This window comes from Dinoponera quadriceps, unplaced genomic scaffold (assembly GCF_001313825.1).
Source record: "Dinoponera quadriceps isolate SergipeBrazil2010 unplaced genomic scaffold, ASM131382v1 scaffold1814, whole genome shotgun sequence".
In the NCBI taxonomy this organism is placed as follows: Eukaryota; Metazoa; Arthropoda; class Insecta; order Hymenoptera; family Formicidae; genus Dinoponera; species Dinoponera quadriceps.
The window spans coordinates 43,676-61,136 of NW_014556249.1; the positions used below are offsets into that span (position 1 = coordinate 43,676).

At 38.1% G+C, this 17,461-nt stretch overlaps 1 protein-coding gene across 1 annotated transcript in view; it reads left to right on the plus strand.

Annotated features, from left to right (window-relative positions):
- The window catches only part of LOC106747216, a 28,923-nt gene extending 14,405 nt beyond the window's left edge, over positions 1-14,518 (plus strand). The window contains exons 3-9 of the mRNA XM_014624559.1: positions 6,563-6,837; positions 8,315-8,783; positions 12,366-12,750; positions 12,927-13,052; positions 13,748-13,867; positions 14,071-14,226; positions 14,465-14,518. Coding sequence (XP_014480045.1) covers positions 6,563-6,837; positions 8,315-8,783; positions 12,366-12,750; positions 12,927-13,052; positions 13,748-13,867; positions 14,071-14,226; positions 14,465-14,518 — 1,585 coding nt within the window. The remainder of the gene's footprint in view (positions 1-6,562; positions 6,838-8,314; positions 8,784-12,365; positions 12,751-12,926; positions 13,053-13,747; positions 13,868-14,070; positions 14,227-14,464) is intronic.
- The last annotated feature ends 2,943 nt before the right edge of the window (positions 14,519-17,461 follow it).

A 17,461-nucleotide genomic window follows, 5' to 3' on the forward strand; every position in this document is an offset into this window, starting at 1 on the left:
ACCTTACGTGACAGTATCAGACATGTCATACATCACGACTGGGTAATGCTAATGCCGGCGGTACCGTAACTTTCAATCCTCATAACTCGAAAAGTACTGATTAAAAAAACGTTTCATTATAGCGTTTTGGAAAGCTCTCGAGGTAAGCTACAAGAATATGCATTGAAAAATGGGGGTTTCCATTTAAGAAATTAAAGGTGACCTTCACGTGATCTTCAAACGACTATCCAAGGTCAAACCAATGACACCATCTTATGTGCCCCTCAAAGTCACAAAACTTTTGTCTGAAACATTTTTCTTTAAAATGTCGCGTTCACGAAAACATCGGGTGAGACGGGTGGTCTGGGACACCCTGTATATATAAAAGATGTAGACGTAGTGCATTGTTACATTCTGGGTACCTCGGGAACTACGAATTCCTTTTCTTTTATGTAATTGGGAAGCAGACGGACTTCGGGCAAGAGATATTGTAAAAAGGATAAGATTACGATGGTTCGCCGTTAAACGCGCCATATGTTTCCCAATGCGTCTTTCATCTTTGCTGCCTTTACGTAAGACATGTAGTTTTGTTACATCCTAGACATCTCGTGAACAACGAATCCTTTTTTTTATAATCAGGAAACAGACAGATTTGGGCAAGCGCTATTGTAAAAAAGATACGATTACAAATGCGTTATGAGTTTCCCTACGCGTCTGCGATCTTATCCGCCTTCACACATAGTCGTCAAACTCAGGCCTTTTGATAGGATTAGGTCCTTAGGATCGTTTATGACATCCAGATTATATGAGGAATTTTCCAGCGTATCCTTTTTTCAACTCTCTATATTTGTTTTCCACGCAAATTCATTGGCGATCGTCATCCGCCACTGCCAAAAATCTTCCCTATAAAAGCCTCACTCTCTTGCCGCAAGCACTCTTTGCCCGTTTGACTATTGTCGCGTATTATCGTTTTCAACATCTTTTGCATTCATGCCATTACGGCTTCCTCCACGACTTCGCCTTTGTTGTTCAGATCGGGATCTCTTCAGTGCCACCCGTATTATGAAAATTGCTGTGCGTAACTCGGAATTTCTTAAAATATTCGTCTCGATATTCCGGTAATTAGTTTGAGTATCAGAATCGCTCGATTTAACCGTAGGCAGTCAGTGTAAGTCAGCCAGTGTCAGTCAGTGTCAGTCAGTGAGTCATTTTCACTTCGCCTTCTGCTGCCGAACATCTCGTTGTGCAAGTCGGGATGTCTTAAGTGAACTATTTCTCACGGTATTCCGGGATCCCAAAAATCCGGTACGATCAACGAACCCACTTTCTACGTACTATTCACCACAGTTGATTCACCTAAATCGTATATCTCTATTTCATATTTAAACATGACTTTTAATAATTTCAATCCAATCTCCAATCCCATTTTACACTTCAAAACACACACATACACTGCGTAATTATTATCTTCCTTGTATTATATTATGATGTTTTTTTCGCCATACCAATACGTTAAATATTCTTGTTACATTAAATCCGATTGTATTATATTAAGTTACACGGATTATTTATTTACGTAATCTTATTTTAATCTTCATCTTGTATTTGCATTATTCCAATAATGCTGATTTTTAAAAGTTTGTTTAATGTTAACCCATATATCCCATTGTTTAACTTTAGCTAACCCTTTCATCTTTTAAATATTGTATCTTTTACAATGACTTTTCTCATCAGTTTACCACTATTATTATTCCATGTGAGAACCAAATTATGTTATTAGTATAATTAATAAACTGTTTTATTAAAAAGGCCCTAAATTTAACCAAGTTGTTAAAATTATTTATTCATTTCCTTTCAATTACTTAAATCCGAGTTCTCCTTTCAACACTCTCATATGGTCCTAACCCAGGTAGAGAGATTAAGGTCTTTGACCTAAATAAACGATCACCTAACGTACGTTCTGTGATCGGAGTAAATGGGCCTCTCCGGACCTTGACCTGATCTGCAGACCTACCAGTACGTTAAGCCTTACGAGTGCGCGAGTAAGCGATGTATGTTGCGTACATCCTGTTCCAGGACGACAGGATCGAGCGAGCCTCGCCACTTCCAGAATCAGGAACGCCGAGTTGCAGCGCTCCAGACAAAATTGTCTCGAGCACGCCAGACTTTTGCCGCCGTAGCTAACAGCGCACGTTGCGAGGCGGCGCGCCGCCAGGGTGGTCTGCGCGCGGACGAGTTTGCTCGCAGGCGGCTAAAAGAGACCGCTACGTAATAGAGAACACAGACCCTTTTCGTCTTCCATCGCTCTCAGATTAACGAAGCGGTGATCGTAAGTCTCGCGTACAATTCGATTCTGTGTTAGGCATTGTAAGGTCGTTGTCGTTGAAGGTGGTTTAGCCTTAAGTGCCACGATTTCTTATGGTGCCAGAACTTCGTTCTGCAATCGTGGCCGTTTGCGCCACAGGCAGAAGACCGAAAGATACTTTCGCCGAGCACCTCCGCAGAACAACTAATTGGCTCCACAGCCAAATTGAGGATCGAGCATAGTTCGACGAGCGCGATCGTCCATTGTGGACATCGCCTTCGGGAACGCCAGACGTCGTCTTCCCGCGTCCGCGAGTTTGTGAGACCGAGCTCGCGTACAGACGAGCAGTTCTCATCTAGCGCCAAGACGCATGTAGACTAAGTCCACAGAGGGACTTAAATGCGGAGCGACGAGTCGTCTCCAAAGCGTTCTCGACGACAAGCACTGTTCATATGGGACGTGGACGCTAAGAATCGTCCACATGTGCATCTACTACGCACTCCCTAATTCCAACGGAGAATTTAGTACACGGGGCAGATTGAACCTCCCCGCGGCACCGTGTATGCGCTAAAATGTCCGGAAAGGCCTTCAGGGTAACTGACAGGTCACCAAGAGAGCAGCTCCACTCCGCCCGGAGGGACAAGGGAACTCGGCGGCTAACCGCTTTACGAAGGACCTTTCACGGCCGTCGTGCGTCGGCGAATCGTTTGTCACGCGCTTTGTAGGCAATGCAGAGGATCCTATCGCGACTGGAAACGAAAGGCCAAAAGATAAGCTCTTCGTCTGTCAATGTGCAAAGCGCGCTCTCGCTTTCGCGTTATCGACGAGAGCAACCGGACGGGTCCCCTATGTGGCGTGTAGCACGTAATCTTCTAACACGTCAACTTTGCACCGTTTCGGTAAATTGAATCGGCGCTTACTCCTATAACTTTTTGAGCGTTCAAAAAAAATGAATTATCCAAATGTGTTTAAGAAGATAAGAAATTAATTTAAAAATTAATTGATTATACCGCTCTTTTGCGGTTGCGTAGTATTGATATATAGTTATTAAAAATGCCATTTAGTATGGAGATAAGCCCACTCTAACCTTTAAAAGTATTCAGTTTATTACAGTCAAACATGGCAACGGATAAAATGCATATCCGACACTGTATTCCTTATGAATTCCAACGAAGAGAAACTGCTGTAAGGCATGCGAATCGATTTGTTCTTTTCTCGGCAAAGATGTTGTATCGTACAAGGTGTGCGTATTTTGATTTAAGCCGTTTAAAAACGGTGATTTCACTCTGACCAACGACAACGTTTCGGAGAGCCTCAAAAATGCGACAACGATGATTTGGAACAACTGCTCGTTGAGAATTCGACACAAACGCTAAAGAAGCTTGCAGAGCAGATGGGCATCGTGCAGCAAACCGTTTCCAAACGCCTACATGAGATGGATAAGATCCATAAGGGAGGAAAATAAGTTTTGCATAAACTTACAGAAACCAACAAAAATCAACAAGTGGCAGCGTGATTTTCTCTTCTCAATAAGCAGCGTGGAAAGTCTTTCTTGTGTAAAATCGTTACGGGCGATAAGAAATGGATACTCTATGACAATCCGTAACGCAGAAAGTCATGTGTAAACTATTGGAACCGGATAAAACAGTTACTACGGACTGCTACCAACGTTAATTAATCCGCTTGTGTCAAGAATTGGAACAAAAATGCCCGTATACTGGCAAAGGAGAACGTCCTATGAAATTATCGCATGACAACGCCAGGCCACACATTGCTTTCAAGACAAAAGATAACATAATGTATCTTGGCTGGGACATCATGCAGCACCCGGCGTATTCACCAGACACTTCTTCATCCGATTATCACTTGTTCCGTCCGATGTAACATGCCTTGCCCGATACTCACTTCCAATGAGTGGGCGAGTGGACGAAAATGGCTTGAAGACTTTATTGAGTTCAAAAACACAGCATTCTTCCAAGATGGAACTCATGAGCTGCCTGAAAGATGGCTTAGAGTTATAGAAAGCAACGTCGATTACTTTGAAGAATTTGTTTTACTTCTTTTAAAGTAAATCTTGATTAAGCTGAAAATTTTTTATTTTTCATTTGTACGCCAAATATTTAAATAAAATTAGAAGAAATACATAGATAAAGAAGAGAAAATAATCGAGCCATTAACATTTGAGTTTCGCTTTCTATATGAAGTTATTGCGTTATCTGAGTCAAGAAAATTGGGCTTATGAGTCATATTTAACGACATTTTATCGATTCTAAATAAGTGTCGATATAACAGCGTTTATTAAAGTTAAAATATTTTGCTTAATTAATGTTCATAAACTTAATGTTTTTACATCGCAGTAAGATTATGTTACTGGCGGACTATAGCCTCACAATTCGCGCGCCATTAATTGGTCAGTGAACAGTAACATAAACAAAAACACGACATTGTAAAGCGAACCACAATGTGTTAAAAAATGTATAAATGATTTAAGAGTAGTTTATATGCCTAAGTGCTGATGTTAATAATATGACCTTTTAAATATATAACATGACGTTAATGAACTATTAGATTCATACCTTGTGCGTATCAAACAAAAGTTCAAACTCCATTTATTGTCTCCATTTTATACAGAAAAGTTCATATTCCACATATATTCTAAATTGTAGAAGCGTGATAGCAAAATCGATATAATTGCTGTCAACGTAGCCTTTCCCATCAGGTTGCTTCCTTTCAACTGTCTACTGAAAATATCCCAACGGTTAGAGATTCATTAATAATGCACTATCCAAGTGCTCTAAACCTTCGATGGTAATTTTTTTTCCAGTTGACAAATTTTGAAGAACTGCAAAAAATATCTACAAGATGTGGACGTTCCGTGTTTCTCCTAAAGTTTTCAAATGTCTTTCGCACGTTTTGTATAATCAAGTAAAAAATTATTTATCTACATGATCGCAATCCATCATATACAAATGTGTAGCGGCAAAAAACAAAATAATACGAAATAGCAAAGAAACAGTGGTGGAACTTTTTATCACAGTGGATATTTCTCATGTTGTTCCTCTCACAATGATAATTTATTTACTCATACCTTTGTCCAATAGAGCACGTCGATAAAAAGATATTACATCTCGGCATTGTGCGTCATGTTTATTCTAGTTATATTAGCATTTACTTCGGCGATATGGAACTTTTGAAAATTCTTTCGAGAGCATGCATGATAACAATTAGAAATCAATCACAAATGTGGGGACGATTTTCCGTCGATAGTAAAACAGTACACTTTTGAACCATAGTATGGATTGTTCGAGCAGTTATAATGGTATTCCTTGCCGTTACTATAGTTCACTGTTATTTATTCCGATCAGTTATTTCCATATTTAAAACTATTGTATAAAGATTAATGTTTTATCTATTTTCTACCAACTGATTTGCAAATGTGCTATTACGATAATAAGAAGTTAATCAAAATAAATTGTTTGGAAATATTGAGCTTGAAAGAAAACAATAATTGTTTGTTTTGTGCAATATTTAAATAGTTTTTTATTATTTTCGATGATACTTTATAAATGTAATTATACAAAGTGTCCCAAACCGTTCTTGGTTTTCGTGATGAATGGTAGAATAGGTGAAACTGAATAGAAAAGTCATGTATGATTTTGCAAAATTTGCAAAAGTGGAATAGAGAAATTAATTATTTTGTCTGAGCTAATGAGCGAATAGAAAACGATAAGCCGGAATTTCTGTAAAAAGAAATGGCATATTTCTGACAATCTTCTAACAAGAATAGGTATCAACTGATAATGTGCGGTTTTCTTCTTCTCGACGCACAACTCTATCACATGCCGTTCGCTACTTGCTACCTCATTCTGACTTTAAAAATCAGTTGATGTTCATTGTTGCCAGGAGGTCTCCAAAAATAAAGCATTTTTCTTTATACAGTGTCCGGCCTACCTTCTCCCATACATTCATTAACTCAAACAAAATAATTAAATTTTCACTAATTATTGCAAATTTTGCGAAATGGTACATGATTTTTTCTTTAGTTTCACCCTATTTGCATACCATGGAAACTGAAAAGTGCTTGAGATATTTTGTACAATATCATTATTTTTTTATTTTTTTGTACTAACTTCGATAAAATTAAAAAACTCAAATGCGTTCGAATATTATCTCCTTTTTTCGTTCTCCCGTAGATGTGTTTTAATTTTTCCACGTAAACACTGTACGAATATAGTTTCTTATAGCTTTCAAGATATAACACGAATAAAAATTTTTAAGGACAGATTTAGAATGGGCCATTAGTTTAAATCGGATGATGATGAAAATTATCGGTTTGTGGCCGCCAGACAACCAAGACCCCCGTAAGATCGTAGGTTCGAAACTTCGACTGCTATATACATTTATCGCATTGCTCTGCGTATTGGCGATACCAGTTTTAGCATCACTGATAAGAATATGGGGCGACATGATTTTAATGATAAATAACTTGCAATGCAGTCTATCTATATTGATGACGATATTCAAAATCTGCATCATATGGTACAAACAAGAAGGTATAAATTGCATAGTGGAGTATTTTCCATCTATATAACTTTTAGTTTTTTTAAGTTTTTAAGGCTTAATTTCTTTTGTGGATTTGATTGTAGTACGAGGTCTGTTCAAAAAGTATCGCGAATTTTGTGTTCTTTCAAAAATTATTTATTTATTCATGAATATCTATTTTGTCTCCTTCAAAGTAATCCCCATCAGATATTATACAATTGTGCCAACGTGTTTTCCAATCCTCGAAGCACTTCAAAAAATCATTTTTTGTGATCTTGTTCAGCTCCTCCTTCGGTGCCGTCTTTATCTCCTCAATCGTAGCGTAGCGTCGTCCTTTCATGTGCCTTTTCAGTTTCGGGAACAAAAAAATGTCACAGGGGGCCAGGTCTGGGGAATACGGTGGCTGCGGCATCATTAGTGTGTTGTTTTTGGCCAAAAATTCGCGCACAAGCAACGACGTGTNACTTCTCTAACGGTGATTCGACGATTGGCCAATACTATTTTCTTCACTTCATCAATGTTTTCGTCTGTTGTTGACGTGCTCGGGCGTCCGGCACGCTCTTCGTCGTTCACATCTTCTCGGCCCTCTGAGAACATTTTGTACCACCGATAAACGTTGCTTCGGTCCAAGGTAGCTTCACCATATGCCATAGTCAACATTCGGAATGCGTCCGCGCACTTAATTTTGTTAGATTCTTTGATCCATTTTTTGGAATAGGCAAAAATCAAAGACGAGCCAAAACACGTCCAAGCAAAACAGCTGTCAAAGTTAAACTGAATATTCAAAATGGCCGAACTTGTCGGCATAAGTGAGGGGCATGAGTACCAACATAACGCCACAAAAAAATCGAAAATCGAATATACGTAACCCGCGGAAATTCAAAATTCGCAATACTTTTTGAACAGACCTCGTATGTGGCACCCACTTGTCCAATTTTGACCCAAAGCCAAATTGGTGGAGGCTGTTGACGATAATTCCGTGAACTACTCCGAATTCAGTCTCGAGCTTGCGAGTTGCATTATCCAGGGTTTCTTCGATTCTGCTTCGTAAGTGCTTATTAGCGATGACTGAAAGCTTTTCAGAGCTGGACTCGTCCTCCGGGTTACAATTACCATTTCGAAATGTTTCAAATTAAAATTAGCATGACCTGATAGTAATCACATTTTGTTTTGAAGCTTCACAAATGGGTCTGAGACAGGTGTTTCTTTTCAACTCGTATAACAAAATTTGCCTAATTTGCTACTTTGAAAGCTCCATTTTGCAATTTTTTGTAAATTCACAGGCGCTATCCGTCTGCAATAGTTTGTGCAGCGAAATTTGATCAATTAAAAACAATCGCCCTATTTATTCTCTTTTATGGTTTACTTTAAATGCAGACGCGCCAAATAGGGGCGACGCAAAATACGAAAGACATTCTGACCAATCTGATAAAACATTCGAAATTATATTGGCGTATTAAAATACTAACGCGTCATTCGTTCTTATAGCTTTAGCATCTCTAATTGATATGATCAAAAACGATTGGATAAAGATGAAAATGAAAGAGGAGCAAGATGTTATGCTGATGTATGCCACGATTACTCGCAAAGTTGCCATGTGCGGAATGTTTTTGATACTATCGTCACTGATGATTAGCGTCGTCCTTCCATGGTTCGGATTGACGGTCAGACAAGTGACAAATTTAACCGACCCTGGAAAACCACTGCCGTTGCAATCGTACTACTTGCATGATGTTTCCAAAAGTCCGCAGTTTGAGTTAACGTTTCTGGCACAAGGAATCGTGATGTTTGCAACCTGTCTCTCATATTCCGCGGTCGACAACTTTCTCGGATTACTGGTTATACATGTATGCGGTCAACTAGAGAATCTGCATTCGCGTTTGTCACATATGGACAAATTCCCGGACTTCAATGCAGTTTTGAAATACAACGTTCAAGATCATATTCGCTTAATTAGGTATATATGACAGATCGCTAAGGTAAACTAAATAACATAAAACTATTCCTAAACAGAAGTTATCGCAGTACTTAAATATATAAAAGAATAACATTATTAATGATCAAATATGATTAAATTAACTTAATTTAGTTTTTGTATAATTTCTTGGTTTGTGCTATAACTACTGTATACTCGCCAATATTTTCTTTATTCTTTTTTATAAAATTGAAAGTTATATTACTTTCTAAGGGACCATTACTATTACAGGTCCATTCAAATCATTGACGATACTTTCGATTTAATGCTGCTTGTGTACATATTTTTCTTTGGCATAGTATTCTGCTTTCAAGGATTTCTCATAGTTAATGTAAGCTATAAATATTTGTGCATAAAATGACATGGTTATAGAAATATTATCATTACGAGGGTTTGGAAAAAAGGTATTAAAAACATTGTTCCGGAAACTATGTGTGAGTTTATATATTATGTACATTTAATACGTATTTTATATATAATTCGTGATTTTTACTAGCAAAAGTAATGAAAATTATAATAATTACAAAAGTACTCTCTCGATGTATCCGAGCGCGTTGTCTTACGGTCCCCCAAAATTTGAACATTCAGTGATCTGAAACAAAAAGTGAATATCATTACATATTTACAAATTTTTTTAGCTATCATTGAAAGTTGATTATAAAAACAAACTTTTATTTGATTATTTTATGACAATACGTCACAGTGCAAATCCCCCCGCGGCCCGACCGATCAACCGTTGAGCCGTTACCGGCGCTTTGCGCTACAATAATTAAAACACAATACACGTTTGACAACAGTGTATAATAACACGACGTTACGCGTGTGATAAATAGTGGATCGTGCCGTTGCTAGGCAACGACACTGCGGTAAACACGGCAGAAGCAATATATAAATCCGCTCCACCGTGGAAAAGAAGCCGAATCCGCCAGAGTCAGTCAGATCGAAAAATCACTGACTGCTCCGGATCCCGATACTCAGGTCGAAGAACCACGACGGTGTGTGCGTCGTCACGGCTGTGAGTTCGCAGCTGCACTCGATTTCCTTTCCTCCCGGCAAAAACGAGATAGTGAGTTCGCCGTCTCTCCCGTCAAAGTCGCGGGCACCAGAATCTACATCCTCTCCGAGACGGTGAATTGGCCGTCTCCGTTTTCCCGACCCTCGTACCCGGCGTCCATGGGATCGGAGAGCTGGACGAGTCAAAGTAGTGCGTTCGCTGTTTCTGCCGAGTACTCTCGGTTTCGCCGCCTCGACTCTGCAGCGGACTCGCGAAAATCGGGGCAAGTGTGTGTTCTGAAAGTCAACCTGCGTGACCTAATCCGTGAAATCTGCTGCAGCTACCGGGACATGCAACGTCGCATGTACCCCGCCCACGCGCCGTAATTGCGCGCTACGAAATCACCGTACCGAGTTCACTGCGAGCGACCTGAACCGACTTAAGCGCGCCACGGCGTAACACACGTCAAGCCGATTGTGCCCGCCGTACCGCGTCCGCCGTTTGCGCCGCGCCGCCTCCACTCGCCGAATGGTACGATACCGCGTGCCCTCGGCCCGTGGCGCAAATTCCGCAGTCGTCCCGGAGCGTCTGTGTGCGGGACAACTCGGCTAACCGTGCATACATCCGAAAGCTGCATCCAAAACCGTTGCACTAAAGAAACGCGTTAAAGAGCAACCGCATCACATGATAACAACCAACCGACACCGGAGCTCACAGTCACAACACCGCGCCCGCTCTCCGCGACCGCGCGCACAGCCGAATCACGTCTAGCGAATCGCGAGCCGTGTACCTTCTTTCCGCGAATATACGGCACTTGTTATTCGCCGAAACCGACGCAACGATACTCCGGCAAGACCGAGCATAATACCGCAAGAAACGGGACGGCCCATGTTTACGAACCGAACATTATAATTATATTAAATGCTCGGATATTATTCCGGTGTTAGACACCGACTTTTCTTAGTATCAACACCTACACTGAATAAAACGAATTTGAGCAAAACTCGTTCACTTACTCACTCACTCGCTCATTCATATCATACCAACAACGAACACCTGGCAATCCAGCGAGCAATCCCGGGACCATCGGCAAGATCGCGAACTCGGAGTTTCGCAACAGCACCTCCTCTTACTGCTTAGTGGAGGCAAGAAGGACACCAGTGTAGTAGCGAAGAACGATTGACCGATACCGATACCGATAACGAGATACCGCGCGTTATAATTTTAAGGCGCGTAAAAATTGTATTTACAAAATCGCCATAAAAATCGACAGTTCGTTATAAATAAAATGAAAAAAATTATATATTGTAATTCCGCCAGTTCCAATGATAGAAAAATTCGAATGTATTAGATATATGCTGAAGTTGATCGGCTTATTAATTTGTCTAGCCATGGAAGCCAGGTTGAAAAATGTCGTTTCATAAAAAACGAGTTTAAAGTTTCGATTATGATTTAATCATTTATTTCTAGTACTTTCGTAAATTTCAGTCTAATCTGCGATTCCAAGCGCATAGAATATCTAACTCAAACAACTTTTTTCCCTCTTCTCTGGCAATTCATCATTGCTGTCACTGTTTCGACGATTCGCGCGGTGCTCCCGTTTAACAGTATCGAAACTCGTACTGATTATATTGCGGTTCGATGACGTTACATAATGTACATAATTCAAAATATTGCTGAGCATCTTTCTTTAAACAATTAAGCGACCCATAAGCAGAGACCATTGAACAAAAAACATAAGTGATTCGGTTCCTAAATCATATAAATACACGAAAACGACTATTTAGAACAAATTATAAACTAGTTTCTATATTGAAAAGTCCCCAAAAATTCCAAAGCCATTCATACCTGCCTAAAGTTCGTAAGACTGTTATTATATTCATTATTTGATGAGACTTTGGATCCTATAAACTTTCTAATTTTAACTTATACGCCGTTTCAAATAATAGGCTGTAATATTTGTAATTTCCCGAAATTTTGATGGAAACTTAAGAATAGTTTCTTCAAAGCTTATATTAGAGTCCCTCTTAGCTATTTCGCAACGGACGAAAGTATTGCCTTTTTATTTGGTTGTTTCGTCTCAGTACATACCAACTTCAATGATCATGTATGTGTGATCAAAAAGTAAGGTGACTTTTTGAATTTCGCGCTTTCTGTACACTCTAATTTCAAAATTTTTTTGTTGTTGTGTTGGTACACTCGTCACGATCATATGTTCACAGTTTTGATTATATAGCATGTGTTGTTTTTATGTGAGAGGCATAAAGGTTAGACTCGTGTTTGCGTGCTCGGTGATTTTTTGCTGTTGAAAATAATGGAGCAGAGAGTTTGTATTAATTTTTGTGTAAAAAATGGTATTAAGTGTTCAAAAACTCTTGAAATGTTGATAGTGGCGTACGGTGAGTCAACTTTGAGCAAAAAAATGTTTATAAATGGTATAAGTTATTCCAAGAGGGCCGAGAAAATGTTAACGATGAACCTCGCTCTGAACGCCCCAGCACGTCAAAAATTGACGAAAATGTTCAGGAAGTGAAAGAAATTGTGTTGTAAAATCGTCGAATCACGATTAGAGAAGTAGCTGATGATCTTAACATATCGTTCGGCTCATGCCAATCAATTTTAAAGGATGTTTTGGGTATGACACGTGTGTCAGCGAAATTCGTTCCAAAACTGCTTAATTTTGATCAGAAGCAGCATCGCATGAACATCGCCCAAGACATGTTGAACGACGTCAATGATGATCCTGATCTGCTCAAAAGGGTTATAACTGGTGACGAATCATGGGTATATGGTTATGACGTCGAAACCAAAGCCCAATCATCCCAATGGAAGAGCCCAGGAGAGCCAAGACCGAAAAAGGCACGCCAAGTTCGTTCGAATGTGAAGGTTTTGCTCACAGTTTTCTTTGATTACCATGGCATTGTGCATCGAGAATTCCTACCACAAGATCGTACGGTAAACAAGGAGTATTACCTTGAGGTTATGCGGCTTTTGCGTGAATCAATAAGAAAAAAACGGCCGGAAGTGTAGAAAGAAAATTCATGGATTTTGCACCATGATAAGCACCTGCGCACACGTCGTTACTAGTGAGTAGTTTTTTGGCCAAAAACAATACTACCATCATGTCTCAGCCACCGTATTCACCAGACTTGGCCGCCTGCGACTTTTTCCTCTTCTCAAAATTGAAAATGCCCATGAAAGGACGAAGATTTGTGACGATTGAGAAGATTAAAGCTGCATCGCTGGAGGAGCTCAAGGCAATACTCAAAAGTGCATTTCAGAAGTGTTTTGACGACTGGAAAAAGCGCTGTCACAAGTGCATTGTATCAGAGGGGGATTATTTTGAAGGGGATAACATAATTTTGGATGAATAAATGAATATTTTTTTATAAAAATGAAAAGTCACCTTATTTTTTGATCACATCTCCTATATACTAGAGTTTCTGAAAATAATTGCTGTTCGGGCCGGTATATAATAGCCGTCGCAAAGCAGGTTATCATCACCATAGCGTCGACAGATTTTCAAATTGCATATGCATATGCATATAAATATGCATATAAAGCAATTGCGTATGCATAAAAAGTAGCAAGCTCCTAGTGCAGTTAAACTTTTTACGTGAGAGTAAAATTTCTCTTATCTGATGCATTTCATTTTTACATCAGTAGTAGTCCAGCGACTTATTCGATATAATATTTTCATAAAATGCAAGAAAATCGATTTTTTTACTTTCTAAACGATGATACCCTCTTAACGTAGTTTTTGCCTAAGTAGTTTTCTATAATTCGACACACATCTATTTGAAAAAATACATACAGAAGAAACTTGTGGATAAATGCCGCTATTTAACAATTTTGTTGTGTCAAATTTGTTAATACTTTTCAACGTAACACAATGTATTTCAGAAGATACAGAATTTTAGAAGACATTTAACTTACATTTGTGTCAAACTAGGTTGTCAAACAAAGAGAGCAATTTTCGTTTATACAATTGGGTTGGAACGTGGCAGCGGTTATATATTTCTTGTTGCACATGTTTCTTTATTGTGCCATTGGTGAAATTCTTGTGATACAAGTAAGTGGAATCGTATAAAAATGGCATTAAAATAATGCATGTAACATTGCTCGCCTAATTTTATGAGTATGTGTTTGCTTCATAATTTTTCTATAAAAAATTTTACTTAACATGAAATGATTTCAAAAATCAACATTTTTATTATTGGTGTATATTTATTGATATAGCTTAATAGTTTATATACATAAATCGCATTTTCTCAGTCAGAAAAAATACACCGTGCTACTTATGAATATGCATGGTATACTACAGAACCGATAGCAGCAAAAAACTTGTTGTTAATTATGCTTCGCTCGAATAAACCACTCCACATTACGGCTGGAAAAACATTTCCCATGACGATGGCAACTTTATGCAGCGTACGTTATGTGATATAAGGGTGCATTATTAAATTTATCGTGTTACTGAAAACTTTATTCTTAATCATATAGTATAATTATTTCATGAGCATTCTATGACAGAGTATAACATAATAAATACAGTTTCAGCAATTAGTTTATCCAAAACCTGTAGAATTTATTATAAATTTGCTTAGTAAATATATATTTCGCGAAAATATTTCATATACATTTATTTACCATTATAAAAATGTTGTAGTTATTAAAAACGTCAGCAGGCTATATATCTGTCTTACTTGCTAATCAAAATTGACTAAGATAAAAGCTTAGTGGATTTTTTAATAAGTGAGCAACAAATACAACATTATGGAACCTACACACAACATAATGGAACCTACAGTAAAAGTGTTAGTATACAACTGATGCGGTGAAACAAAAATGTATAGTTGAGGTATTACTAAACATAAATTTATACAAAAACAGACCATGAAAAAGAAAAAATAATCAGACTATTAATAAATTGCAGTCCACGCACCGTATGGAGGACTCGCGCTACGTCAAGGTAGAGTCAAGAAAATTGACCTATGGCCTACATTTAGATATCATTCAGTGCATTACAATAAATACTGATATAAAAGGGTTTATTAGAGTTAAAATATTTTTGAAATGTATATTTATAATATTAATTTATCACTAATTTATTGTTATTGTTCCTACATCGGTACATCATTATGATACTTACATAATAAACATTATGATAATCTGCCCATAAAATCAAAATTGGCGTGATACGTTTGGTCAATGGACTAGTACGTCTCTAAAGATTCAATTATATTGTAGAGCGGACCACAAAATATTAAAAAATTGTAATTAAAAATTGTAATTGTAATTTAAAAATACTAAACGAACATAACTTACCTATGTGAAAATGTTAATATGATGTTATATATTAACTATCCATCATCGTGGCAACGAAGTTACGGAATTCGAACATTCGACTTTCATTATATAAAGATTCCTACAAAGATTCATACAAAGATTAAACAGCACGTAAAATGATGTCATTAACTAAAGAGGAGTTATTATTGCAGGTCCAGTCAAATCATAGAAGATACATTCAATTAATTGTTACTTGGTCTGATGATCTATTTTGGTATATTCTGCCTACATGCATTTCTTGTAGTTAATGTAAGCTAAAAATATTCACACACTATATGACTAATGGGGCATTTGCCAAAATTGTTCTTGTTAATTCAACACGTTCATGTAAAAAGTGTTCCAAATCGACATGGACAAACCTAGTATGAAGGTAAAACGGATTAAGGTGAACAAAAAGTTTCTGTACTTTTTTGCAGACAACACGCAAAAAACCGTGTTATTAATTATTTAAAATTTTACAAATAGAAATGTCTTTAATTAATAACTCATAAATTTATTAGTTTTCTGCAAAATAATACAAAAATTTTTTGTTCATAATAGTTTAATCTACAAATATATGACAGCTGTTGTACCAAGCAGAAAGTTTAAGTTTTGGAGGTTATAATTCAATATGCATATGTAAACAGTACAGTACTACGAAATATGAAAATAATTTCGGAAAGATATTGTCACGTCTCGACACGCGCGGCGCGAGCAGCTTCACCGTGTTATTTGGCCAAATAAGCCGAGAGGGAAGGTTACTGAAAACTATATTCGTGGTTTTATGTGGGATCAATGGGATGAGTTTAAGCTTTTAAGAAAAAACAATAATCAATAAAAGTAAACAAAAAGGCACTTTATTAATTTTGCGGTGGAAATTTAACTTGTTTTTGTTCGAGGCGGCAACTGATTTTTCTTTACAATCTAAAGTATTTGTATGAAACCTTACGCCACGCCGTATTTACGTATTGACTTGATTATTATTACTGACTTACAAAGATATACTTAAATTTGATGACGGCTAATCCAATGTATGGAGTTGGAAAGAGTACGTCGCCTTGGGAAAGGAAAATAAGCGGCCCGACTGAAAAAACTCAGGTTGACGGCTGAGGAATCTTGTACTTTGAGAGACCGGCTATTTATATAAAAAGAAAGGCACTCGCTGATAGATATAGGCCTGAGGAGTTCGATTTAAAAAAGAGGGATCCTAAACACAAATGTTAGGATAACCGAAACGTCGAGAGCGAAAACCAGCTCGGGATATCTTTCGGCAAGATAGAGAAAAAGCATACTTTTGTAGACTTTTATTATTCGTCAAAATGGTGACGAAGATTTTTACTACTTTTGACGAAGATTCGGGAAAGACATACAGCCGCAAGGATGAAATTATTACTTACAAGCTAGTTTTTATCTCTTTTTTTTCTTCGTAGTGGCGATGGTCAGCATTTTCGATAGGAAAACCAACAGACTTAGAATTTCACAGCATTCTCAGGTACCTAAGATTTGGTGAGAAATGGATCATGCACATCTGTCTCATGGAACGGAAAATTTTAACTTATCTAAATCGCACATGAGACATGAAAATCGCGTAATATATAATCATTTATTATACAGAACATGATCGGTAGCACAGTAAGTTAAGAAGACGCGGAGTTACTAAATCAATTTCAAATATTAATACAGCAAAAAAATGAGAGGAGTTATGAACTTTTCTATAGACGGTAGAGTGACGTAAGGGCTTGGCCTTCGCGCACAGTGGCAGACGCTGCGGCTGGTAGGTATGCAGTGTTAAGTGATTGCATGCAGTGTTAAGTGTATGCTGATAAGGCGCGAGACCATCAAGACTAATCTCCGAAGCGGTTCTTATTTCGCTTAAAATTTGAAGGTCAATCTGCGTAATGATACTTCTGCTATTTGACAGCAGTGATTGCCGGATCTAATTTAATTGATTATAACTATTAACGCGTGCTAGCTAGCTACGTCTCGTCGGAAACGCCACGTCTTTATTTGTGCAGATTGTAGCGGCTACAAAGCACCTCGACTTGCGACAGAATCCGCTCGCCGTCAATATACAGGGTGCGGCGAAAGGTTTGCCCGAGTTTGAAAAATCCGTTGCTCACCAGATGGCATGAGTAGGTTGTTGGGCAGGGTCTCATTAGGAAGGTTGTTCTCAACCGTTTTCAGTTAACATCATGATTTGGACTGGAGAACATCGTGGATTCGCTGTGCGCTCTTTTTTGGAAAATGGCCGTTCAGTCATTGCGACGCAGAGAGCAATGCGCTTGCGATTCCATATTCCGCGCCATGTTTCCGTACCTGATGGAAAAACAATCAAACG